Source organism: Trematomus bernacchii, unplaced genomic scaffold (assembly GCF_902827165.1).
Source record: "Trematomus bernacchii unplaced genomic scaffold, fTreBer1.1, whole genome shotgun sequence".
Classification (NCBI taxonomy): Eukaryota; Metazoa; Chordata; class Actinopteri; order Perciformes; family Nototheniidae; genus Trematomus; species Trematomus bernacchii.
Genome location: NW_022987739.1, coordinates 17256136 through 17279674, shown reverse-complemented (window position 1 = coordinate 17279674; position 23539 = coordinate 17256136). Strand labels below are relative to the sequence as shown.

Below are 23539 nucleotides of genomic sequence, written 5' to 3'. Positions count from 1 at the left end.
CATGCAGTGCATAAAGAGAAGCCTATCCTGAAAAGTTTAGGGAGAACAACAATCTGTGATGTACATTTATGTAGATTTAATTTACTCTAGAAGGGAAAAGTTTGCTGTGTTTCGGCTTCATTTAACAGGAAAACAAAAGACAACAGCCGCCTCTAAAAACTGTTTTCCCAACGCAAATTCTGCTACTGTAGAGTTTTGCCACTATAACAGGTTTACATCAAGGCACTCCAAAGATTGCGGATGTCCAACATAAAGTCAGGTCAAAATGTACTAATACATATTTGTTGTAGTTAAAGTAGTTAGTTATAATTGCAACATTTTGATTTTAGAAGCAAAACCAGTACTTCCGACTGGTAATGACAATTGTTAACAGCAGCCCTGTCACTCATTATTGCTTTCACAAGCAGAGTAAAGCAGATAAAAGGCTGCACATCACTTAAATCGGATCAAAGACTCAGAGATGGAGTGGGAGTAGGTTAAGTAGCTGTTATGCCAGTTAAAAGGAGGGTTTGCACTGCAGTTATCATCTATTTCCCTCAGTTGGAACCAGGAGGAAATGTACTATCCTTTACCCCGATGCACATTTATACTGCATAGCTGATGAGGGGAATGGGAACAGGTGAGTAGGGGAAATCAGAGTAATGGCTGGATAAAGGCATAGTGAGGGTCAGGAGGTAGAGGCAGAATCTAAAATGACAAGTAACTAAGAGGAAATGATAACATGATTCAGCTGCTTCTATGAGACAAATGATCTCAGATTAGTGAAAAAAGCAACAGAAAACCAAGAAAGAAAGTAAAAACATATTGATGATACTAATGATAATTCTCGTAAAATGTTGGTCTCTAGACAACTCATTTTGGGGGATTTTGTTATTAAATATGCCCAATAAGTCCTTTGCAATAACAATTGTATAGTAAATCAATGCTGCCTTTTTGCAATACTATTAAGATTGCACCACCTGCCCATCATGAGTTTATAGCAAATGTTTATGTCATGTTTTTTAAGATCCAGACGAGTAAAATCAAACACCTCCCAGTATTTAAAAAAAAAAAGCCATTTTTATTATCATGGAGGAGTTTTCCGGTAAAACTGAACCATTGTAACCAGATTGTTTTCACTCAAAGTCACACAAATTAGAATCATTCACAAATACAGCATTGTTACATTATTTTTGTTACAGCAGTTTCTTTTCTGCTGGCTCAGCACAAACTAATCACTGCCAGCCAAAAAAATGGAGCAGGACTCAGAAAATGCCCATGTCTTGTTCCTGGCTGGCATACTACCAGGCTGTGATTACATTCACACTGGGCCATTATTCTGTGATTTGAGGAAATAGTTTGTGGTCTTAACGACTGTTACCAAGCTGAGTCAGATATGTCACATGGAAATTCCACACTTAATCACCACCTTGTAAGAAAAGAACAAATCTACAAGCTTAAACCAAAGTTGTGTTATTTAATAAAGAGTTATAGCATTTAACAGAATCAATCTTATTTCCAGCTGGAAGAGGCTGAGTCCTGCACTGGCAAATAGTACCAAGATCTGAACAAGTTATACAGAAAAGCAATGACTTTATACAGGGTAGAGACACAGGAAGAGGAAGGTCTCAGCCAATCTACATACATAGTGATTACATTACAGAGTATTGAAGATTGGTGGCTAGACGGGGGGTTAAGCCTTTGACATGTTAAGTATAACCGTATGACAATTTACCTGACAATGGTCCGAACAGAAGGTTGCCAGTCTTTTGTATTAAAGGTGTGATAAAAGCCTGGGAGTGGCAGCCATAGTTTACTTATAACTGAAACATTTAAACTGTGAGAAAATCAACGGAAGGCAGAAAGTTACAGTGACATATATATCATTAAATGAGACTTGTGATACATTTGTACAAACCATACTCTGATTTTACATTTTGATAACATAGATTTTTTTGGGACAATTTCATGTGAGGAACAGATACTGTATAAAAGCAACACAAAGATCAATTAACGGGTGAATAGATTTGATTTGAATGTAATTGCTGTAACTCTCATTCAATGAAACAGTTGTAAAAAAAAAATGTAATTTATAAGTATTTCTAACCTAAACATTTTTCAAATGAGAAACATATTTTACATGGTGGCATAAAGCTTGAAGAGCAAACTTCATGACTGTAGATTCACAGATATGACAGGATAGGATATACATATCATGTGAATGTCAGGTATAAATAGTCTGTCAAATACAACTATTTTGTCTCAAAGGCAATTCATTTTTACTCGTTCAGGAGGCTTTCTGGGCTCCGCTGAAATCTGATATGGTATATTTCAATTCATTAGCACATGGCATCTTGGATAAAGGCTGAGACAATAGCACAGCTTTGTCTTAGCACTTATAGAGAGAGAAATGTCTTGCGCCTGTATGTCAAGCACACTTTATAATATTGGTCGTTAACACAATCCTTAATTTAATTCCCGCTGACATCTTCGGTGCTCATCAGTCATTGCTCCTAAAAATATTTTAGTTTAGCTTTGTTGTGTTACTTTCATTGTTGATACACGTAGGCAATCATGTCTCCCGCTAACTATCTGGGAAGTTTAAATTGCATCAATTTCAGAGACTTCCCAAACAGCAGGTGTTCAGAATAGCAAATGTTATTGCTTTCATGAACCGTGTATCATTATTGTGTGGGATTATTGAAAACAAGAGTATCAAAAGAGACATTTGTTCTTATTCAAAATCAGGGTAACATATTGAAGACAGCACTATTTGAGAGAGACACATACAGAACAAATAGATCCTTAACTCAGCAGTAATGAGGTAAAAATCTTGGAGGATGAAAACCTTCTAGAAAGGGGGAACCGCATTTTCAATGTTGCAAAAAAAGAAAAAACAACCAATGATTTAAAGTATCTCAGCGTCAGAGAAGTATATATATATCCAATATTTATATTTGATGCTGGTTTTCATTTATTTATTTATCTCATTGTCAACTTCTCTCATTTCCATTTCCAATTAGGGTTTTAGCAGATTGAACAAAGTGACAGACATTCTGAGCTTTAAGTCTTAGTTTTAAAGATTTTTGGTGCAGTCAGTAAAAGTAAAAAAAAAAATCCCTTCATTTCGTCAAGATTTTATTTGGTTTTTCAAGATATAAAGAAAAAGCACGACGAGTAACTTATGGCGCATTTCCACTACACGGCCTCGCTCGGCCTCGCTCGGTATGGCTAGGCCTCGTTAGGACTGGCTCACTTTATGGCGCATTTCCATTACAGTTTAGGAACTGGGGTAGTATCTATAGTAACGCAGTGTAGGCGGAGCCGTGACGTCATCTTCAATGAGAACCCCAGAAAAACAACACAGCCGTTAGCTGTTAGCACTCAGAGCTCACAGCTCCTCATATATGTTCAGAAACTAGACAAAAGTTAAACAAGTACAAATCACAGACTGCCTGTGTCATGGCGAATACAGTCGCTGCTTTATTTATGTCTGTATAGGCCGTTGTTGTGAGTGTGGACGGTCGGAGCATACTGCGTTAGCTTAGCCAATCTCATTGAAATCATTTAGAAAACACGCATTTTAAAAGGTTTTTCGCCTGCCGTCTGTCTGCAGACTTGTCAAAGCATTAATTCATGGTTTTTACTAACCGGTATCAGTATGTTGTTACTTCGGCATCATATAGAAACGTGTATTACAATTAAATCACGGTCAAATATGTCCATCTTGTTGAAGTTGTAGCCCCCTTGCCAGCGATTCTCTCTCTAGTTTAGCATACTCAGCCCGACTCAGCCTCGTTGTCTCTGGCCCTAGACCCACGATTTTATGAGGCCAGAAAAACTGTGAATTAGGACCCGCCGGCCGGTACTAGGCCAAGTGGAAACGCAACCAAAGACGGGCCGCTGACGTCACAGCCCTCTTAAACCGTGCTCCGCGCTGTAGTGGAAACGCGCCATAAGAAACCTTCCGACGAACTCAAAGGCAAAATGTGGAATATGAGTATTCAGACTTGTATATACAGCAGTGGTTTGAATTATGTTGACTATTACTCTTCCCATATTTTCACACATACACTGTATGGCTCTGACATCTGAAATTTCAAGCAAGGTTTATCATCCTCGTAGAAAAAGTGCTTTTGAAAAATGAACACCAAGTTCAGAATGTTACTGGAACAATCGTGTTTCGATCAACACATAAATTCTGCATGTTTTCTTTTTAATAACGTTTTTTTACAATATGGCAAACAACATTGTTATAAGCACACAAATTACCATTTACATTTATAAATATTTACACTCAGAATGACAGCAGATAAGAACTTACTGTAAGAAAATCATAAAATGTTTCTTGACTTCACATCTGATGGGTCCACCAGTAGCTCCGGGCTGAATGTCTGATAAAGCTCTGAGCTGTTGGTGAATGTTCCCGCTCTGTCCTGACAGCTCAGTGTGATGCTGGGGGTCCTGCTAAATAAAATACTCCTTTTGGTTTTCAGTGGGAGCGCTCTGAGAGTCCACCTGGCTGCTGAAGGGGAGCTCCTGGCCCTCTTCCGGCTGCGCTGCTTTCACTTCCTGGTTTCTATACGTCTCCTTCCTGCTGCAGATGATTCTGGCTATTATCGCCAATGCGACCACGCTGACGAAAATCATCATGCCGATCACCCCTAAAAAAATCAAAAATACTTTTAATTCAGAATACCAGGTTGCTTTTAATATTTTAGCAAAACCAATTTCTTCAAGGAGTTGTTAATTTTGGACAACCTGCTTATTTTCTTCCACAGATATAGATGACAAGATTTATAACATTCTCATATCTGTTTCAAAAAATGTTCCCTTGTTTATTGTCTCAGGCAAAAGCACAAGGGTGACGTGATACACAGTCAATCGTTTGACACAATTCAAGTTGAATTATCCATTTAACATTATATGGGCAAGAAATCCAATTAGTCAAGATTCATATGTGCTTGATGTTATTGTTAGCACAATACAAAAACATCTACTTTTAAACTCACAAGGTAACCTAAATCGTTGCTTGTCAAAACATTTTACAGATCAGACCCTGTGTATCTCAGACCATTCCCATCCTTTATTATGTGTTAAATAATAAATCCAGTAATAACTGAAAGTGCATTGTTTTGGGGCAATGTTGGTTTTGTCCCTCTATACACTCCTGTAATACGATCTAAATCTAAAATAGCACAGCAGAAATGGTGCACCTGCTCTGAAGACAGCAGGAAGACAGCAGGTGCGACACACGCTACTTTGTCTGTGATTTTCATCTCCCAGAAGATCGGTTTGTATCTCTATTCTGTAAAAGTTTTCCTAAGTTTTGATTTGAGCATAAACAACCTCAAATTGATGTTACTCAAGCTTTCGGTTTATTCGTAAAGCAAACGGAAGTTATGACATGAAATACTGCTTGACTTATTTGAGCGCTGCATCAAAGTGGTTCGGTGCGAGTCTAATACCTTTTTGTCAGCAAAGTTTTCATGCGCCATGTGAATTCAGACCCAAAATATTCTCATTAAAACAGCCAACGCATTATTTCTCCTCAATGTTGCTTCTTTCTTCTCTGCTACCTAGATCATTATTCCCTCCTCCCTCGCATCCTTTTTAAACACTTCTATCCTTCCCATTCCTCTTTACAATGTGAGACTCTCCAAATATAAAGTTTTTAGCTAACCGTAACTTTTAGTCCAGAAGAATACATTACCTCCGATTAGAGCTGAGTCACTCCTGATGGCATTGACTAAATGCTGACCTGGATCCACTGAATTTGGCTGGTCTGAAAGAAAGAAAGGAGTCCAGAAAAGGTGAGTTAAAAAGCCTACAGAGAAGAAAGAATGTAGACAAAGATCACCAAGTTTAAAAAACAAACGAAAAGAAACGTGAAACAAAATAAAAAGAAGGAAAGGCGTGTTAAAGGAGTGTGTGGGGATAGATATTCATCAGTCAGTGCCGTCACTGCTTGTTAAAGCCTCAGAACAACTTTAAAATACTTCACTACAGCTGTCTGAATGATCTCATCTGACATAGTGCCATCACTCAGTCTGTCTGCTAACGGAGGAGGATGGTTAATGAGCCCATAAAAGTCTAATGAGCAGCCCTAAGAATACTATTTAACTCTAGGGAGATGGGTGGGGTGTCTACCTAAAGATATATATTACGTATAGTATAGGACATAATAGCTGAGTCGTCTCCTTGTACCTGATAAGGAATGTGTGGTTTCTGCCGCGTAAGGATTGGCTGGAGAGGAGGCGCAGCTGGACTGGGCCAGTGGGCCGCTGACAACAACAGGGCTGTCAGGGTGCAGCAGGGCGGCTTTCAGAGGACTGATGGAGTTAAAGAAAACACCTGACAGACAGCCGCTGAACCCGAGAGAGGCCAAGCCGGCCAGCTCTTCATCCATCTCACCAGACTCTGAACACAGAGAGAGGAACACAGAGAGGAGAGAAGACACATTTGTTATCAGCAAGTTCCAATTACACATTTGAAATACAGCAGTGATTTATCTTGATGTCGCCACGGTTGGGATGATGAATTGTATCTAATCTAATCATATTGCTGTTCATTTTGGAGCTACTAGATATGATTTCCTGAATGTAACACTGATAGTGGAGGATACTGAACAAAAAGACTACTAAATAAATATATATATGTTTTTGAATGTAAAAAGCTATATTTTGGACAAAATATATTCATATACAATTCATGCACGTTGTATGTAGAGGTTGAAGACAGTTCATTATCACTGCCTCGGCGATATTGAGCTCCCAAAAATGAAACATACCTATGGGACAACGCAAACACATCATTCCCTTAAATGCTGGTGTGTAAATACTAAAAAGGAACGTTGAAGCTTGACACTGAAATGTATGCAAAAATAAAACACGCTATTTTCTGTATTCAACAGTACCAGGCCTGCATCTCATCTGCACTTATAACTGGCAATGAGTTTGCCAAATAGGAACATTTTATCTGGGCGGACATGCTATGTTTTGACTGTGAAGGAGCACACAGGTCCTCAGCAAAGTTCAATAAACATTTGGACATTAGTTTTCATTTAAATACTGGATATACTGCAGATCAACGTTTTTGTTATGTTTACCAGATGATGGAACATGTGAAGTTTAGCTTGTGTGATGAAGACACTGACCATATAGCCTCTTTGTTATCAGAACAAAACTAGTAAAAATAAACGCAAATGAAAATACACAGACTTAAGAAACTGCACCAGCATCTCACTTGGCGCTTACCTGTTTACAACATCATTATTTGTGACAGCAGGTGCTACATAACTTCTTCAGTAGCTATAAATGTCAGTGTGACCCTCAATTATTCCTGCAGTGCAATTTGATTACCCAGCACATCATTGTCACCAATCAAAGTTATTACCATCGTGAAGCAACTCTTCACCACATGAACGGGACACTGCAGAGCGGCCTGGCTGGAGACGGCTGTTTATCAGCTGTATGTTTGATACGGCTTTGATTAAGTTTTAAATTAAATGTGATCCTCTGAGCATCAGGAAATTATTTTACTTTTAATTATAACGCTCATGACATGTGTATATCTATTGAGCAGCCTGCAAGATGAAGGGCAACACCTTTATCTGAGAACAAGGTAATAACACAACTGATTTAAGTAAGAGCAGTAGCATTCGATTGTCTCGGATGGCATTCTATATTTTCTCTCCATTGTTAAGAAAGACACACTCTCCTGTCTCTACCTTTAACCCTTCTTAGCCTTATACATTTAAGCACATGCAGACAGGGCAGTTTCTTTATAAGACAGTGTAGGTGCTTTACGTTTTTTAAACAATAACCATTAACCATAACGTTTTTTGCGAGTTTTATTCTGTTTTTGTCAAGTTTTCATGAATTGTGTTTCACTACGCTCAGCCACTCGAACACTCCTTTCACAGCTGCAAACACAAATACAAACCAAAGCCAACAGATCTCCAATCACTGGCCAGATTGTGAATCATTTTAACACAACTCCCAGCCCTGGTTAAATGTTAAAGTAGCTCTGTTCATTGATCAAACATGTCATCTGATAAAAGAATATCCAAGAACATTGTTAAAACTAAAAGGTAACATATAGAGTTCCTCCTCAGACAAAGAGTTTTACAAAAATACAGATACACTGTTGATATTAGGTTAAAGCTGAACAGAGTCTGTGCCTTCACTGAGAAGGATTTGGATGTTTGTGCGAGCACTCAAATCCCACACTGACAGCCTTGGCCTTGTATCCACCAAACTGATGATTTCTGTCCACCTCCGCCCGGCTTCTGCCCTGTACCTCCACCTATCACCATCTCTCCCTTCCACTCTCTTCACCCCCCCCCCCCAAGTCTCCCTCTCTCTCTCTTTCTCTGTGAGCAGCTCAGTCTATCCATTCCTCCCTGCTCCATTAGTCAGGCTGATGGATGACAGCACTGGCAGGGAGTGACAGTGTATCAACTATCTTGCTGCCTCTCTGATACTGATATGAGTGCCGGCGTCCTCTGGCTCAGCGAGACAAGGCTGGGTCGCACACTGACACGGCCCGGGTCAACAACGGAACATATTTAAGGAGCTCAACATAAAAACAGCACCAGCATCAATTTGTTGTTTCTAACATGGGCAACTTACGGTTGTTAGAGAAGAGCAGAAACATGTCAAAGTGATCACTCTTGATTTGATTTGATTTATTTCGACCGTGTAAAACAATAATACAAAAAATATATAATAATAATGAAATGAAACATGAGAATTATGATGCTGTACAAACTTAAGCAGTATCAAATTGATAAACAAAAATATTATTGACTTACAAATTATATATAAACAAATGATGTACCTATTTACACATCCAAAAACTCTGGTTTTGTTAATTAAATTATATGAAATATGTAGTATTGAAGTTCATCCTCCAAAACTTGAGTTGGATATTCATTAGATTTCTATATATTCTACTTCTTCTGATAACATATTAATTTAGCTCATTCTTGGTTTCAATTTCTTAGGTTATTTGAGAAATACAATAAAACAAAAACGTGTATGTTGTAAGCTGAAACCTCTCTTATCTTAAGTCAAATCTAACATCTATTCACAGCCAGTTGGATATGTGATTGGCAACCTGTCCAGCCTGTCTCCTGCCTATCACCAAGGACCCTTTGACATGATAAGTGGATTAGAAAATGGATGAATGCATGACTGGATAGGTTACAAGATGGCAGATCTTTAAATCCTATATAGCTTTATACTATCTAATGATTGAATCACTTTTAATAACTTATTGGTGTTAGCTGAAGAAACACTTGGAGGCAGCCAACGACGTTGTTTTTGGTATTACAACTTTATTATACAATTGATTGATAGTGGGATGTACGAAGTAGTTTGAAATGCATCAAATGGTCCTGGCTGGAATTGAACCAGTGATGATACATTTATGTGGCATGTGCTTTAAACAACCAGTCCAGTTTGGTTTTGTAGGAAACTGTACTTCCACTTTGAACAGTTGTTAAGTTGTAAGCGTTATTTAAGAGCTCATGTCAGCCAATTATACGAGATAGGCAGGATTCATTGTTGTATGTTAAGGGTTACGGTACCGCCAAAGTAAATCTCCTAAGAAATGTAAAATGTATGGGTTGGGGTCATGATGGAAACCATAAGAACAGGGGTTAATCAGTTTGGGCTTATTCTGTTTTCTTCACACATTTCTTGCGGAGTGAACACAACGTAAAGGACGTTGAAGAAAGGCTTTTTTCAGGAACTTACATCTCACAAAGCCATTTGAATTGTATACAAATCCCCAGCTGTTATACCTTAAAGGTATCATGCTATTTTTAGGCAATAGCATAGGTCTCAGATATATACAAATATATAGAAAACATGTCTATGAAGTGTTTTGCTCAAAATACCAAACAGATCACCCATTCTAGCCATGCCTCATATCCCTCTATTTCACTTCCTGTTTCAAAAGTGCTGATTTTGGGTATAAAGCTTTAAAAAAAGAAGAAGATTGATACAAAATAAAAAAAAGGAGGGGGCTGAGCTCATGCGGGACCCGGCAGCTACTGTCTAAACTAAATTCTGCGGTGATGAAACGCCATATCATGGATTATCAAGGATTATTTCTGAAACAGTATGGAGCTCAAAGGCTTTCTCTCTTGCCGGTTATACCACAAGGTGAGTTCCTTTTTATTTCCTGCTTCTTCACACACATGCTCTCCAGTACAGGTTAGCTCTGAGTGTTAGCGATGCTAATGTAAACACCGACCATATTACGTCCAAAACAGTCGGGCATTGTTTCTGATAGCAACTTTCTGATAGTGCCGTGGGTCCACATTTCCGATATTACTCGGACGCAAATCTGGATCAGCTCCGTTGTACCCCCGTTTTTAGAGATTTGGGTACGGAGGAAAGGAGAGAAGGTTTTATTTTCTGACGCTGCGTGAGTTCCCTGACACACCGGGGACACATATTTATGTATAAAAGACATAAAAAAGTGCATTTTGCATGATAGGTCCCCTTTAAATTAATTAGATTTAATAATGTTAATTTAAAATAGTTATTAATTCAGAACCTTTTTTGATACACAGCCCTATACTCAGCCCTGACTGTCTGTAGTATGTGTTTGTCTAATATAGAGCTATGCCAATGCAGAGATAACCAAAAGGCATCACAACTCTGGTACAAAGTTTCCCCTTTAAGAGAGTTGTGGGGCAGGCGGATCCGTCCTAGAGGATGACAGGAGTGATGTGAAATTAAAATGTTCTGTCTGACTGAACTGTACTGTCTGACTTCCTGGTTTGGTCTGACCCATTCCACGGCAGCCGAGACTTATTGGTTGTTATGCTGTATCACAGGGTGCTGACTCCAATCTTCAAAGTAATTTGTTCTTTTCAATCTCTCCTCATTACCATACAAAGTGAAGGACCTTTTCTAAAGTTATTTCCATTAAAGCTGTCTGAAGCCCGGCTCAGCTAGAGAGACACAAAGACTGTATTACTCAAAGCTTCAGAAACACAGATAAAAGTTCACAAACGTGTACTATTGTTCTGCATTAGTGAGAGAACAATGCTCATTACCTACCAGTAAAATGCTTCTAATGCCACATAACAATGACTTAAGTGGGTGGCTCCACCTTAAGATATTTCCAAGGTTTTTATGTTTTATCTCCACTGTAAAGTGCTCTCTTCGTGAACATTTGAATATGGATGTCAACTCGTTTTTAAAAGCACCACAGCTGCTGTTCAGACGGCTACTTTCCCCTGTACCCAACATGATGAATAGAAAACAGCAGCATTTTGTCGCATAGGTCCAAACGTCCAAAGACGTCAGTGCTGTTATTCAAATGAGTCTGTATAAGTGCTGGAGCCTCACTTACCCTGCACTTTGCCAAGAATGAGTGATTTGACGCTGTTGAATTCCACATCAGATGTCAAGTTGAAATCCTCTCTGGTATTCTGATCGACCTGAAAGATAATGTACATGTGTGTCACATGTTTAAAAGGTAAAAGCTTTGAAGATAGAAAGCAAAGAGAAAATAGCTAAAAACTGTCAAAGACAGATATATTTATTTAGCATTTATTTAAATTATATTTTTCAGGCTTATAGTTATAGCTTGGAGAGAGACAAGGCAAGTCTAACAGAGGATCACAAGCAGCAAAAAGGCCCAGGAATTAAACCCAGGATGCTGAAATCTACCAGGCCTTTCTTTTGTGTTTAAAGAGTTTAAATAACATGAATGATGAAAAGCTAGCTGGAGACTGAACCTCTGGTCTGACCTGAATATTGAAATAAGATTTAACCCAAAAAGCTGGACACCAATGGCCCCATGAGATGCAGGGGTTCACAGTAGCAGAGCAGAGAAGTGGAGCAGGTTGTGAGGTGATGAATGCCTCAGAGAGAGACAGTCTTTTAATAAAAGAGCTTGTGATGTATTGCTTGCAAACAAAGAGATTGAGTGAATCATCTATCAATAAGACATCTGCTAATGTTGAAGTGGAGCCACAAAAAAGAATACAATTGAAAGAAGCTTGAAAACAAAGAGGAAAATTACCATTTGTAGACCGCTTTGTTGTGGACATGTTGGTGATTTTGGGACCCACTGGCACTGCTGAGGGTATTTTGAATTTAATTATAATTTTTTCCTCTGATAATAAAAAAAAGCTGGCTCCTGGTTTGTGTGTTTTGTGAACTGATGGTCATTTACATGCTGTGTTTACAGAGCACAGCTGAAGATTTGAAATTATGATTGTTGTCATAGAGTGAGCATAAATGTGAATGCATAGCCAATATTTGTTACTACATCCTTACTTTAGTTTTTTATGTCCGATTATGACTTTAGTTTAGGATGCACCTACATGTATGCCCAACAATTCCTGTTAATGAGTATTATCCCAGTTGGGTCATATTTTGATACGACTGCATTGCACACAAATAAACTGAACGACTTAATTAATCTGCAGTGGCAAAATGCAGCACAGTGTCTCAAAACAAGCATTTAAAATAATAATATAACAACCAGCGTCAGCTCCAGTTAGTGTTCCTATGCACTCGTCAGGTGCTTAGTGCAGTGGGCTCATTTAACATAGTAATACACAATGTGGATATCAGTGTGACATATTTTAAATATTGTGTTTGAAATTCATCGGTGTGTCACAGTGTTAATATTTGTTGCAGTAAGTGTGTGTACCTTCACAGAGACGATGTCTGCCTGTCTCCTGATGATCACCGTGTGCAGACGTCCATCAGCCAGGTCCGTGACTCTGCTCCTCAGCACCTCCACGTCTCGGCCGCTGTGTAACTTGTACCACACTTCCAACTCATCTTTGAAAACACAGCACCACAATGCAATCTTACTCTTTAAGGCAAGCAGATTCAGCATCAAAGATAATACTGTACAAGCATTAAAGTGTTTTCATTTTTATTTAAGTTACCTTTTTATTAAAACATATATTGCGTTCTTGAAGAGCATGTTCTATTAATTATATTTTACAAGTGTTAAACAATGTTGCTACTGTACACGTTGTAACTCTTTGATAATTAATAAGCACTTAAAGGTGGGGTAAGTACGTTTGAGAAACCGGCTCGAGATACACTTTTTGTTATATTCCATGGAATGCTCTTAACATCCCGATAGCAATGAATATCTTAAGTGCTTTGACAAAAAATCCATAAAAAAATATCATCTATGGAAGCCGTAATACTGTAAAAAGTACGACCAATCATTTTAGCCGGCCCGGCTAAAATAACTGGATGGCCTACCTGCCTGTCAGCCTTCCATCTGTGCACAAGCTTATCTCGTTCCCTCATGGGTCATGTGCGCGTTCGTGTGTGTTGGAGGGGCTCTGTAAGGAAGTGGCAGATTTTTTCCGGCTGTGTATTTTCAAATTTTAGCGCACTCGAGTTGGTTTCTCCAAAATTACCTACCCCACCTTTAAGCCTCCAAAATGTCCTTATTCTTGGCTTAGAAGACATGCATTCACTCCTTCAAATACAGCTTTCTTTTCAGCATACCAGCTGCTGAATTAAGAAGATAAAAACCATTACATACTTTGAGGATTGTATCTCTATGAATAAGACTCCATGATATTAAATGAAATGTCCCCCTTTTTTATAGTCTTACACTTAATAAATTCCACACCACTGATATAATGTGAATGCATAAATTACAGATGAGCAGAAATTCAATTATTTTCTTTAAGATTTTACTTTTCCTAATTATGACTGACTTTGTTACTTCTTGTCACAGACTAATAGAGAGCAAATCCCCTATCATAAGAGCAAATCTTGATAATAAAAACAATCTAGCAAAGGGCAAAGCGTGCTTCAGGCTCCAAGCGAGTCACATGGATAGTAAAACGATGTCTTTGTGTGCAGCGGCTCAGGCTCCTTTTACTGCAGCAGCTATATAAGAAGCATGAGAAAAGTCTTTGTGGCGCATCCAAAAGAAAATTCTCTCTGGGATTTAATTAGATACTTTGTCAAGTGTGCATATGCCTGATGACGACATGATCAACACTTAAAACCTGCTTTATTGTTTGTATCTTAAACCTCAAAGATGCCTTTTTAAACAGCAGAATTTACACCAATATTTAAAGAACATAACCTAATATTTGAACAGATGCCACCTTATATGTTCAACAAAGGTTTCTGTTTGGTAGACAATGGTTTGTGTCCATTATTACAAAAAAAATCTCCAGCACCTGAACCTAACTTCAAGCTAGAAAAAAATGACTCTTATTTAAGCCATACTTACAAGTTGAATACACCGGATAATGGCAAATCCTATAATACCCCGCATTTAGCATTGCTTCCTGCCAACTGGAGCTCTACAGTAAAGTGAGTGAGGAACAAATAAAAAGTGAGTGAGCAAATAAAAAATAATTTTATTTGTTTTTAAAGCACTAAATGGGCTGGCTCCGGCCTATATAGCTGAACTCCTCCAGCGCTACACCCCATCCAGAGCCTTAAGGTCGGCTGACCAGCTGCTGCTGGTAGTCCTCAAGACCAGGCTCAAAACCCGAGGGCACCGAGCCTTCGCAGCAGCTGGCCCTAGGCTCTGGAACACTCTGCCCCTCCATGTGAGGTCGGCCCAGACCCTAGGGGTTTTTAAATCTACACTAAAAACACACTTCTTCTCTCTGGCCTTCTAGTTAGAGCGGAGCACGACTCCTGACTTTTCCCTGTGTTTTTTATATATATATCTGTTGTAATTTATTGTCTTTGTAGTAATGTGTTTTTATTACATGTACAGCACTTTGGCTCGACCAAAAATCGCTTTTAAATGTGCTTTATAAATAAAACTTGATTTGATTTGAACACAATAAATAATTGCAAAAGGAAGAACAATTGAAGGGGGACCCTGCTAAAGGCAGAGTTATAATTGAATAGTAAGTGCACCAAAATGATTCCTTTTAACCTGACACTGTACATAACAAATCACCTATGCTGCATGGAAAAGGAAGCAGCAGTGTATAAAAAACTGAATGCAGGGGGAGAAAGAAACGGAAAAGACAGGAACGTTTAACTCCAGCCAATGCAGGAAGGATAAAATTGGGTCAAACCAAAAGGAAAGAAGGAAAAAGAGGTAATTGTCTCACCATGATTGTTGATGAGCAGTGCCAGGTACTCTTTATAGACAGAGTTGACGTAGAGCAGAAGAGCAGGACTCTGAGTCGTCCTGAAGCTCAGGGAGATGTTTTCTCCTCTCAGCGTCACATCAGAGTAGATGGAGGAAGGCCAGGCACTGCTGTTCCTATTCAGCTCATGGGGCTCCTTCAGGTTGTACGTGATGGATGTTGACGACTGAAAGCTGGCCGATACCTCTGAAATGTAGAAAGTTGACCAATGAACCTATGGCTTTCTGACTTCTTCTTTGCTGCCCAAGTCTGCATTGCATCTGTAATAGGACAGTCTGCTTGATTAAAGGTCAAACTGGAGAAAAAAACAACAAGTTGTATATGTTACATTTTCGTGAAAAATAATCAAATGTATTTACAGTTGAAATATTGTTTATTTCAACCGTATTTTCTAGAAGCCTGCTTCCTTTAAACCTAAAACGTTAAGCACACCAACATTGTAGCAATAGGACTTAAAAGCTTTTATTTTAAAATCCAACAGTTTCTGATCTATTCTCTTAATTTTACGCATTAACCGGTAAAGTGGCTGTCTCAGAATTTCAGTTAATTGTGATTTAAATACTTTTTTTTGGGGAGTTAATTAAGAAGGTAAGCCTGGCTCAACAACATCCACCTATAAGGACAATAGTGTTGTGTGCCAGACTATTCCTTGGCTCACTGCTGCCGTTTCCAGTTCAGGTTGATAAACATGCAGGTGGTATCCATCTTCTCTCTACCACTCAGCAAGAAAGCAAAAAAAGGTATTCTCCAAAAAACCTTCCTAAATCATAGTCCCCTTCTACAGTACAGATTGAGGTTAAAGTTATGTTGCCTTTCATCACCGTCCAACAGGCCCTTGATGCATCACAGCGGCATGGTGGGCCAGAAGAGTCCTTTAAGACAATCTTCATGCTTGACCTTCAGGACAGAACAGACTCATTATGTCTCACTCACAACGAGCGTGGAGAGGAAGCTGTGCAGACAGTGATCAAGAGAGAAAGTCAGGGTCAGTCTAATGTCTGCTGACTGAAGGATCCTCTACAGAAAGCCCACTAATCTTTTCTCTCTACTCCTCTTTAAAGCACCAGGGATGGGTCATAAAAAGAGTGGCATGTAAGGCTGTGAAATAATTCTCTATTGGCTTGCAAATGCATCAACACTTTATGCACTTTAAGAAAACAAAGTTTTGAATCTCTTTTTTATTCTTTTACCCCATTAATTTCTGAAGCAGTTTCCTAGCACACAACTCACTCTGTCCTTCGTAGACCCAAACATATAATGAACTTCATGCCTATCACCTCTTATATGCAAGGAAATGAAATTGTCATTGCAACTCTACGGACAGAAACATTAATGCAATCATTTGCAGTTGGAAGCAGGATTGCTTTAAAAGTGAAAGATGTTATCAGGCCGTATTTCAGATTTTTTATCCAGTGTGTCAATCTGTCCATCATATATAATTGGATCGGTCTGGAGTGCTAGATCTTAAAATATCTAGTGAACCTTTAAAGGTCTGAAATTAAGTTATCTATACCTATAATGAACGTTTGTATTACTAGTAGCTTCAAAAGGAAACGATTCATAAACTGATGTCAAGGCTCCAGTTTTGCATCTTTGTATTTAACGGCAGGAAGTCTATGTCTTTTTTAATGTATGTACCTTTATGACAGAAGGGTCCAGTGTACGCCGACTGGTCACAGTTGCAAGAGAAACCGCTGTCTCTCTCCTCACAGCGACCCTGGTTCTGGCAGAGAGAGCCGTAGCTGCTGCAGTGGCCCGGGCATCCAGGTCGGACCCCCGGGGTGATCTTTGCCCTCTCCTCCAGATCCAGAGTGACGCCGTTCAGCTGCAGAGAGCGGATGCAGCCCAGAAAGCCTTTCTGTCTGGACGCAGTGCCTCCTGAAACACAAACAAACTCAAATGATACACTAGTATTCACACACTCAGTGTGAGTTGCCCCAGATTTGACGGACTCTAAGCAGCCAAACTAGAGCTTTGAACGTGCCCCAATCCTCACATTTTCAAGAGTATCCATGCATGTGCCTTTTATCATCAAGCCAACACAAATCTATGGTTACAATAACAAAACTTATATCCACCTTTACTTACAGATTCAGCCACCTATAATTCCTCTTCTTATCTGAAGCCCTGCCAGCCAGTCTTAGCTAACCGCTCAAAAACCTTTGCAAAAGAGGACCCAACAAGATGGCGTAATTCAATTGGTCAGTGGGACTTCTAAGAGTAAAAAGGCAATGAAGACTAATGTATTGAAATATGAAGTTTTTAATGCTTTATTGTGAGGAAACTTAGATCAGTGTGGAGTGTGAGACTGTTTTAATCTTCTGCTAATTTATATATCTGGGGAGGTGCAGAGGCTTCAGTGGATGCATGTTGTGTGCTGCATGTACGCCATCATTTAGTGTATTATGGTTGACAGGCACATTTTGCCACTGCAGCACAACAAGGTCTACTCTGCAAGGCACTGAGACATTAACACACTGCCTCTTGTCTGTAGCACTATATTGGCTAACTGCATGGCTGATGAGCCATCTGTTGTCTCACATTCATGCTTTCCACGAACATGCAAAAGGAGAAACTCGTCCTCCTTTCACCTGACAACTAATATGCTTATAGCAACCGCAAAATTACATCTCTCCAGGAGTTCAAAGCATTCAACGTCTTATTTTGGATCCACAAATGACAGTTGTGATTGTTCCTGCAGAAAGGATTTGGCAGGGTATTACTGTCACAGTTTGAGTCTGGAAAGCTTCACATGTTCAGTCAAAGATGCTTTTCACCCCACTAAATCTCTAACCTGTGAGGCTCCAGGCTCCTTCTGCAGCAACAGTTATAAAACCCAGACAGCTCATTAAGAGAGAACCAGAGTAGGAAATGTAATTAAGCATTTTATTTGGCTCAATAAGATAAAATGTATTACGCATGCACAGCAAACGTCCTTGTGATCATTTATATTTAACCTTTTTATCTTTGATCCAGACTCAGCATGCACCTGTTTGGAGTGTATCGGTGTTTTGATTTTAGATACGTAGTGAAAATGTCCTCTGAAGAGTGAGCATTAATTCATTGATGAATTGAGGTGTATGCAACCCTGTCGTGTTTACCTAAACCAGGAAATCCTGAATGGTGTTCATTTGTTTTGTGCTATTAAAAATGTACCATGCATGGTACCCTTTGCCCTCTTTCTTTCTTCCAGAGTCATTTCCAGCCACTGGCGTCTCGAAATCAACAGCTGGTTACCGTTGTTGAAGTCAGATCGCAAATAACCAACATAACATTTTGTCGCCCAGAAATGTATGCAACACAACAGGCAAATATTTGTCACTGCTCTCATCGCTTATGATCAGAAATGCCAGTAGGCTGATGTCAGCAGAGCACAACGCTTGCTCAAACCATACCCATCTTTATATTGATCTAATTTACGAAGCTGCAAAGTTTTAAACTATACCATCACTGTCATAGCTGTTAAAATACTTTGGTTTTCTCATGTGTTCATCAGCCAACACAGACACCAAGACAATACTATAATTTAATAATTCAAGTACTATTTGAACTATATCTCAGTGTGTGTAACATTGTGTTAACACAATTAATTCCTTCCTTTGGCAATAACTTAAGTTGAACCACAATAGCTTTGTGTCACATAAATTCACCCGAGGCAATATTACGGCTAATTAATTCAAACTAACAAATACCCTGTCTTAATAAGTTACACAAGGCAATTTTCGATATAAAAAAAGGGACACACGCAATAAAGAGGTCTTTGCAGTGTTGTGAATTATGATTTCATGAAAGGGAGGCGGTTCACATAATGGATTAACAATAATAAATTCTGGATCACTCCCTAGAACAAGAGAGTCGAGGCACCCACATGCATATTGCTTATCTGCAAATCAAGTATTTGTCAAACACAAACCCCCTCTCCGAAAGCAGTCTATTTCAAAATCCCAAAGGATTTGCATTCAAACATGTTAATACCTCTGAAAACACCAACCAGGACAAGTGCTGCCCATAAAAGGAGAACAACCTCACGGCCACTTCTTTCACAGAGGATTATTATCTTAACACAGAGAGCCAATCAAAGCATATATCCATCTCTCTGCATCTCTCCAATCCTACCACTGTTTGCTGGTTGATTTTCACTTCAGAATGAGTGTTTACAAATGTCCATAATATTTGCAGAAATATAAGGTCTCATAAAACAAAGAAAATCTCCATGTCCTCATCCACAGTTTGCAGGAAAGATCAAGAGGTTAAAAGGAATTATGAAAGTCTGTGGAAAAGACGAAGTAAAGACAAGTGAGCTCAAACTTCTGAAGTTCACTTTTTGAATCTGTATTTAGGGATTGCGGTACTCTCTGGAATTGTTTTAGATTAAATGTTCATGTTTAGTGATGGTCAATGTTGTTTTTATCAAAGAATCCTATTAAAAACTAGACTAAACATGATGGTCCTAACAAATATGGCACGTGTTTCCAAAGTCTAATGCGGCCTATTCTTTTTGTGGCATAGACTTCGTTGCTGTCCAATAGCACATCAGTGAGCCATTCTGTTGCACACAATTTATGTTTACAATGGACATAGCCGTTTATTTATAGTTGTGTTAATCATAGAGTGTAAATAGTCCCTAACAAATGAACTAGTTTCTCCTGGTTTTCTGCAAAAAATCTACAGCTGTTTTAGAAAATGGCTGAGCCTTAAAATGAATAGTACATGTGACATCTTTTGGAAAGAATTACATATTAAATAGACTTGGAGATGAGTGTCTCAAACAGGGTACAGAAGAAGAAAAATATTCACAGGTAAAATAAAAAAGAAATTACCTTCCCATTTATTGTTTTGCATGCTTCAATGCAACTTTCAATTTTCAATTTTCCAATCAGCTGCCAATTTGGCGTCACGCAGGTGCAGCTTTACAAGAGGCTACACTTCAATCATCAAATATTTATTTTTCAATGTTTAGAAAGCTTGGACTCAGCATTTCCTTTTCCAGTGCAGCACCAATGCTTTTTACTCACCCAGCTAGGATCAGCAGCATTTTTAAAACGTCTCACCGCTCTCAGCTCACCGCGGGCCAGTTGGATTATAAAGGACTCTAAGGAGGATTTTTTTTACTTTTATTAGAAACAAGCAGCTGTTGGTTTTCCTTAACTCCAACAGCTGCCCGTGTGGGACTTCTGTGCTGCAAAACAACACTGTTCCCCCATACTTCTGCCTATTATAAACCAAATAGCAAAGTGGGCAGAAGTAGCAAGCCTTACTTTGTAAAGTACAGTCCACAGGTTTAATTTATCTGAATAGCAGCCTACTTCAGGACGAGTTGCTGAGACAAAAATACTAATCAGCAAGTTCCTTCCACTCATAAATTGCAAATTCTGTGTGCATATGTTGCTAGATCCACAGTCCGAGATAAGAAAGGATAAGACGTGACAGCAATTACCACCAGCACTCAGCTGCTAATGAGGTCAACGTTCTAACACCATAAACAACTCTCTATCAAATGTCTCATCTTAATCCTTACTATGACCTTAAATTAACCTATTGTGCTTTTCACCTAAAACCCAAATGCAATCCTTTTAAGTTCTTTTATTTTGATCTCCAACATTTTTAAGGCATTTGGGAACATACAAATTCACACTCTTTCCTCTCACCTATGAATAGCTGGCTGTTGAGCTGCAGATGAATGTGTCCGTCAGCAGGAGCTTCCTGTGTGGTGGCAGGAAACCCGTCCAAACGTAATGATGCTTCCTTCACATTTCGCTCTGCTCGCACGCTGTGCCACCGGTTGTCGTTCAGCGGCACGCTCGCCTTCACTCGCACTTCCAGCGGCCCGTTTCCCACGTCAAAAGAGAAGACGACCTCTGAGGCAGCTGAAGAAGGAAGGCAGTGGTCGGAACATTAGATCAGATAAAGTAGTAGAAAGAAAACACATAAAAGCGTGAGACGGTTGAACACAAGCATTTGGATGCCTGGGTGACTGTCACACCAGCATAGTGTGTTTGACTTGTTCCCGCCAAATTCTGACGAGCTGATTAACAAACCTTTCCTGACACTTTGAGATAATTGTGTCCTCTGAAGAGCGAGACATTGCAAATCCCTTATCTCCTTTTCAGACACGTCGTTGCTCTATCATGCACAGAGAGAAACACACTTTACACAACTCAGCACAGGACTGTGTGTAATGATGTTGACACTGTTTGTCATTTTAAGTAAGTTTTGTTTAACATTAAATCATTGGTGATTAATAATAAAACGGAGTGTCTATTTGCACCTGGGTGAAAATAGACACACGGCAGCTATTCGGCTATTTCCACCCACCCCAAAAAAACCTGTGCTGATGGAAATTACTGTTTTTAAAAGCACATATTTTAAAAGTGCCTTTTTATTAGTTTGTTTGTGGGTTCAACTTAAAGCCACACAAGGGTGGGGCATGAAATCATTTGTATATTGTAAATAAATGTGTAATTGTGTCTTTCAGAATGCTGAAGCCCTGCTAAAAGACGCAGATCCTGCCAGCGTCCAGCAGGACCACATGAAGAGCCTCAGGGGGTACATATTAAATAGACTGATTGGGGCACAATTACATAATTTATTTTTTAGTCACTGTTTACTGTTGTGGTATTTAATAAATATACTAAAATGCATCACGTCTCATAACTTCTTTCCGACTGTTGGCAGATTAATTAACCCCCTTTCATCAGGGGGGTCTGTGGGACATGTATTACCTTACAGCCATGTTCACAATATAGCACAGGTGTTTTTTGTCCCCGATGTTCAGGTAACCTTACCAAGCAATCGTAGAAAGAGCAAGAAGAGATGCATACAGTACAACACACGGGTTTAAATAGCTACAGTGCTTAAAGGTCCCATGTCATGGCCATTTCTACTGATCATAATTCCATTGTTGAGGTATACTAAAATAGATTTAGATTGTGCAATTTTCCAAAATCACATTGGTTTCTCATACAGCAGTATGTGTATTCACTCTCTGTCCTAAACGGCTTGTTGGAGCTCCTGCCCCCCCCCTCCCTATGAGCCCAGTGGCCGTCTGCGAAACAGCGAGACACAGCGAAACCCAGCCCGAAACCAGCCCGAACACACACACACACACACACCCGCAGCCTGGATGGGAGTTTGTGTGTGTGCTCACACACCGACTCACAGCCTCGCCGCGTCCCGCCGTCTCAGGGAGGAGAAATCGGCGGAGCTGCAGCTGAGAAAAGATTGAGTGTGTGTGTGTGTGAGGAAGTCCGCGGACGTAACGTAACGACTCCTCGGATTGGTCCATTTGGACCAATCCACGGAGGGGTCGTCGTTACGTCACTTGGTTCCCGGAAGAAAGAAATTGAAAAAGAAAATTTCCAACGAGGCGTTCTGGGGCAGCATAGACACGTATTTTCTGTGTGTTAGAGTTTTACTTGCTACAGGGTGTACTTTGAGGGTTTGTGACTTTGCAGACCGTTTACATGCATACAAACCTTCATAACACACAAGGGGACGGGTAATAACCGGAAAAGCATGACATGGGACCTTTAAGATAAGCTGTGCCTTTATACATCCACCATAGGGGAATTACAATTTGACACAGCAGCACAAGGGAAGGAAGTTATCAAAGAAACATTTCCATAAATATTATCCAAAACAGTATCTAATATGTAGCCCGGGTGCAAATAACATTGTTAGCTACAGTATGGACACACGGGTGTAAATAGTATCTGCCTTAATAAGAAGAAATGTGCACACTGAAGATATTCAAACAATATTTAAGATCCAGTATTTTCTTTCTCTAATTTTTCTGATGTTTTAAATAAAGAGTGTAAAATCAAGCCAACCAATGAGGAAGAGACTAAAGCAGAAGTATTTCGACTCTTTACTGTTAATTGTTGGTAACCAGGTAGGTGAGTTGGCAAGAGTTTAACCATTTTTATTTGTTTAAAATATCTTACCAAACTTTAAAAAAATAAGCTTGAGGATCTTTTTTTGTTGTTGAAGAAATTCAATTTGGTTTTGAACCAAATTAAAGTTGCTGTAAGAACACGGCAGATTCAGATACAAAATTGGGACTTCCTGTCACTTTGTTCATTGCAAAAGCATTTCCCCCCGCTTCAGATTGTGCCACCTTTCAATGAACCCAATAGACCGCCGTGTTCCTCGACCATCATTTGTTGGCCTCAGTGTGAAGTGACTTCCCGCCTGTCCATCTGCTAGCAGGATCGACAGACGGCCGGACACAGAGCTGAGATTATTCAGAGTTCAGCCCAAGGCAGAAATGAAAGTCTGCAGCTACAGACTCACATCTGTTAGTTCTGTGTGTAAGTGACTGAAGTCTCGGCACCAGTCAGAAATCATAGTTGCGTTACATCAACCGTATCAGAAGCTATTACCTTCATCAGTCCAGCTCCTTTTCTACTGATGGCACTTTCAGTTGGT

General features: G+C 39.4%; 1 protein-coding gene across 1 annotated transcript in view; it reads right to left on the bottom strand.

The window, feature by feature from the left end:
• Positions 1 to 4157: 4157 nt before the first annotated feature.
• Positions 4158 to 23539, bottom strand: part of LOC117495819 (contactin-associated protein-like 4) — a 94752-nt gene continuing 75370 nt past the window's right edge. The window contains exons 17-24 of the mRNA XM_034147356.1: positions 20761 to 20979; positions 16751 to 16990; positions 15074 to 15298; positions 12664 to 12797; positions 11353 to 11440; positions 6187 to 6399; positions 5693 to 5764; positions 4158 to 4643 (exon numbers count right to left, since the gene is read on the bottom strand). Of these exons, the coding sequence (XP_034003247.1) occupies positions 4447 to 4643; positions 5693 to 5764; positions 6187 to 6399; positions 11353 to 11440; positions 12664 to 12797; positions 15074 to 15298; positions 16751 to 16990; positions 20761 to 20979 (1388 nt within the window). The 3' untranslated portion in view covers positions 4158 to 4446. The remainder of the gene's footprint in view (positions 4644 to 5692; positions 5765 to 6186; positions 6400 to 11352; positions 11441 to 12663; positions 12798 to 15073; positions 15299 to 16750; positions 16991 to 20760; positions 20980 to 23539) is intronic.